Source organism: Martes martes, assembly GCF_963455335.1.
Source record: "Martes martes genome assembly, chromosome: 1".
NCBI classification, from domain to species: domain Eukaryota; kingdom Metazoa; phylum Chordata; class Mammalia; order Carnivora; family Mustelidae; genus Martes; species Martes martes.
Window position 1 is genome coordinate 160,812,808 of NC_137888.1, and position 3,908 is coordinate 160,816,715.

At 64.4% G+C, this 3,908-nt stretch overlaps 1 protein-coding gene across 1 annotated transcript; it reads left to right on the forward strand.

Moving 5' to 3' along the window:
• Nucleotides 1-228: 228 nt before the first annotated feature.
• Nucleotides 229-1,713, forward strand: H1-10 (H1.10 linker histone). The gene has a single exon (XM_080817267.1). The coding sequence runs from the start codon at nucleotides 575-577 to the stop codon at nucleotides 1,214-1,216; it is 642 nt and encodes a 213-aa protein (XP_080673393.1). The 5' UTR covers nucleotides 229-574; the 3' UTR covers nucleotides 1,217-1,713.
• The last annotated feature ends 2,195 nt before the right edge of the window (nucleotides 1,714-3,908 follow it).

A 3,908-nucleotide genomic window follows, 5' to 3' on the forward strand; every position in this document is an offset into this window, starting at 1 on the left:
CCCGGGCGCAGGCCGTCTCTCCGTTGCGCCGCAGGCTCGGGCCCTGTCCGGGGCGCTCGGCCGAGGGTTTGGTGGTGCCCGGAAGGCGCGATGCGGGAAGCCAGCGGCCGAGGAAGGGGCTCCAAGAAGCACAAGTTGGCGCTGGCTCCAGACCAGGCTGTTGTTGTTCTCAACGTGGTCCGCCACGGAGCTATAAAAGGGGAGCGGAGCGCCCTCCTCACCAGAGCGCAGCGCGCACGCCCAGCGAGCTCCGGCGACGGCAGCGGTAGCGGTAGCGGTAGCTGCGGCGCTCCCTTGGCGGATCTCTCCGCTCCGGCCGGGTCCCGGCTCCGGCCCTCTCCGCCCCGACACCCCCCTCCGCTCCGGCCCCGGCTCCGGCCCGGGACCTCCTGCTCCGGCCGGCCCGGCCCCCGCCCCAGCCCTGCCGCCCGGCCCCAGGCCCGGCCGCGGCCGCTCCCGCCTGGAGCCGCCGCGCGCCCCCAGTCCCCCGGCGCCCCCTCGGCCCCTCGCCTTCCTCTTCCCGGCGCGGCCCCCGGGGTTTCGCGCCCCGCCCGCCACCAACCCGCTCGCCACCATGTCTGTGGAGCTGGAGGAGGCCCTGCCGCTGACGACCGCCGAGGGGGCGGCCAAGAAGGCGGCCAAGGCTGGCGGCTCGGCGGCGCTGTCCCCATCGAAGAAGAAAAAGAACAACAAGAAGAAGAACCAGCCGGGCAAGTATAGCCAGCTGGTGGTGGAGACCATCCGCAGGCTGGGCGAGCGCAACGGCTCGTCGCTGGCCAAGATCTACACGGAGGCCAAGAAGGTGGCGTGGTTCGACCAGCAGAACGGGCGCACCTACCTCAAGTACTCCATCAAGGCGCTGGTGCAGAACGACACGCTCCTGCAGGTGAAGGGCACCGGGGCCAACGGCTCGTTCAAGCTCAACCGTAAGAAGCTGGAGGGCGGCGGCGAGCGGCGCGGAGCCACGGCGGCCACCACCGCCCCGGCGCCCGCCGCGCACAAGGCCAAGAAGGCGGCCCCGGGCGCGGCCGGCCCCCGGCGCGCGGACAAGAAACCGGCCAAGGGCCAGAAGCCCGAGAAGCGCTCGCACAAGAAGGGCGCCGCCTCCAAGAAGGACAAAGGCAGCAAGGCTAAGAAGGCGGCGGCCGCCGGGGGCAAGAAGGTGAAGAAAGCGGCCAAGCCCAGCGTCCCCAAGGTGCCCAAGGGCCGCAAGTGAGCGCGCCGGCCTGCTGGGTCCTCCCGGCGTTCGGTTTTTCTACCCCGAGTGTATGTAGGTTTTGTACGGTTGTCCGGCCCGGCCGCCGCCGCCCCTGCTCTGAGCCGCACGGAGGGCCCCGGGCCCGCTCCATCCCCTCCTAGGCCCCCCCTCCCCCGCCGCCGTAGCGTGTATTTTTTTTGTTGTTGTTGCTTTTGCTTTAGATTTTTGAAACGGCCTGGCGACGCCCCTATTGGCTCTCGCCCTTGGCAACGGCCGTCGCCATGGCTACCGGCCCCTAGGCGCCAATGGCCGCGGCCGCGCCTGCCTGCCTGGGCGGGGGCCGCGGGGTGGCCAGGCCCTGGTGAGCAGGGACCCGGCCGCCGCGCCGCCCTTCCCCACTCCCCACCCTCCGCCTTTGGGTGCGCGACAAACAATCGCTCGGGGCGCGGGCCGCGCGGCCTTCCCTTCATCCCACCGGCCTTTTTGGGGCACAATAAATTGTTTAAACCTTTGAACCGCTCTCGTTTTCTTCCGAGTGGAGTAGGGATGGGCGCGGTCGGCGCGCGGCTTGGGTTGGATGGGGTCCCAAGGGTCGTGGGGACCCCGGATGTTAGCGAGGTAGGCCTGGAGCCTGGAGTTCCCCGCGCGGGAGTAGTAACTGCGGGGGAGGGGGCGGTCGGCTGATCCCGGAGGGACCCTCGAGGGACCGACCGATCTCTTCCTCTGTGAGCGGAGGTGGGAAGATGCTGGAGATCGCTGGTGGGGGTAGCGGTGGGGTGGGGGCGCAGCCCTGGCTTTTCGGGGTTTGTTGAGCAGGGCCCCTCAACACGTACAGGCTCACACCAGGCTGGGCCTTTGCAGAGGTTAGTTATTCTGGATTCACTGAGACTTTGTGTTGATGCGACAACGATATTGGAAATGTAGAGGCCTTGGGCTCTGGCTCACTGAGCACAGACCGAGGTGTGGCCTGAGCAAGGCATTGATCCTCTGCTTGTTGGCTGATCTGAAGTGCACACGGGACCAGAGGGTTATTGGACAAGTTGGGAAGAATGATCCTCTGCCCTGAGACACCCTGGTGTCCAGTATGTGTGATAGTTGTACTTAAGACCAAGTGAGCCCTTGATGGATGTTCCTATGAAGACAGCCCTGCAAAAGGAAGGCTCTGGGGCAGTGGGAAGCTAGGGAATGTTCTAGAACAGTGGGTATGTACATGTACCAAGCCAGATAAGCATGGGCTAGGGGTCAGTGACAGATGGGAGATGATCTCTCTTAGAGACTACAGGTGGTAGGGGTAAGGGCAGTAGTGGAGGGGAGGGAGCATCACTGGGGAAGCCCCTTTGGCCTGCCCGTATCCCTGACCCAGACCCAGCAGCCACTATCCTGGCCCAGCACAAAGAGTGGGGTCACAGGGCAAACCCTTCAGCCACCTACCACCCTGCAGACCCTTGGGGCAAGTGGTCACTCCACATGCTCTTTCAGTTTTTTAAAGTCTTGGCTGGGTCTCCCTGCTGCCCCTTGCCTCCTGCCTCTGGGAACTGCAGGGCCCAGTGCCAGCATGAGTCTCCCCTGCCTTGTCCTGGCCTGGGCTGTGAGGGAGGACACGATGGTGGGCATAACCAGCACAGGTGCCTGCCCTGCCCAAGCTTCCCTGCCAGTGGAGAAGAAGGAAGCCAAGTCCCTCTGCCCATCATTGTTCTCTAGGCAGAGGGTTTGAGAACAAGATGAACCACCTCCCCACCTCCCAAGTATGCAGACCCGTGACTGATGGCAGTTAGGCGGCCCTTGTCATTAGGGCCAAGGACGAAATGGGATGCTAGCCTTGGCTACGACTATTCTGGTTCTGGGCAACTGTGGGCATCCAGGGGGCAGGCAGGAGATCTGGGTTGGAGACAGCAGGACCATGGTGAGTCAGGCCTGACCGCTGCACCCACCCTGCCAGCCCAGGTCTGGCCACTTGCTGATCAGTACCAGTTTCAGCTACTGGCAGTGTGCGGGGTTGGGGGGATGCCCCAGTGCCATGTTGCAGGGCCATTGTGCCAGCCCAGCTCCTGTCCGCAGGGCCAGCTAATAGGACTTCAGCAGCTAGAAGTCGGGAAAGGTCGAGGCCTACCCAGGATGAGGGGATGGTGCTCCTGACCAGCTGAATGTGATCCCTCAGATTCCACCCCCCTTCCCTAAATTGGAAACCCAAGCCCAGATGCCACCTAGGCTCACCCCAGTGGTCTAAGTCGCAGTCCTGAGGCCCAGACTCAGACCTTGGCTTTTTGCTCAGCTCCCTGGTGACTCAGGTTCCAACAGGGTTCAAAAGGGCTGCTACGGAGGCCCCGGGCACAAGGACCCTGCACTCTCTGTGCAACGATCACACTGGGCACCCTCCGTTCCTCTGAGCCCCTCCTAACCAGAGGCCCCACCACCGACCATCCGTCCTTTGCGGACATCTCATGAGCCCCACGGCCCCGAAGTGTCCTTCAGGTCCTTCGTATTCCACACTGCCCTTCCCTATTTCCCACCCAAATCCACCCTTTGTTGCTCACATCATCTGGTTCTCCCAGTGGCCTCCCACTTTGATGCTGCTGCCCCCACCACTCTCCTGTCTTCTGTCTCCATCCCTTGCACACTTGGGCCCCTGGCTAGCTGTCCTCTCTATCCTGAGACCTGCCTTTTCCAGGAGCACGGGAGCACCCACGGACCAGCTCCCCGTGGGGCAGGC

Coding starts and splice junctions, on each gene's coding strand:
- H1-10 (XM_080817267.1), top strand. CDS start 575: ATGTCTGTGGAGCTGGAGGAGGCCCTGCCGCTGACGACCGCCGAGGGG.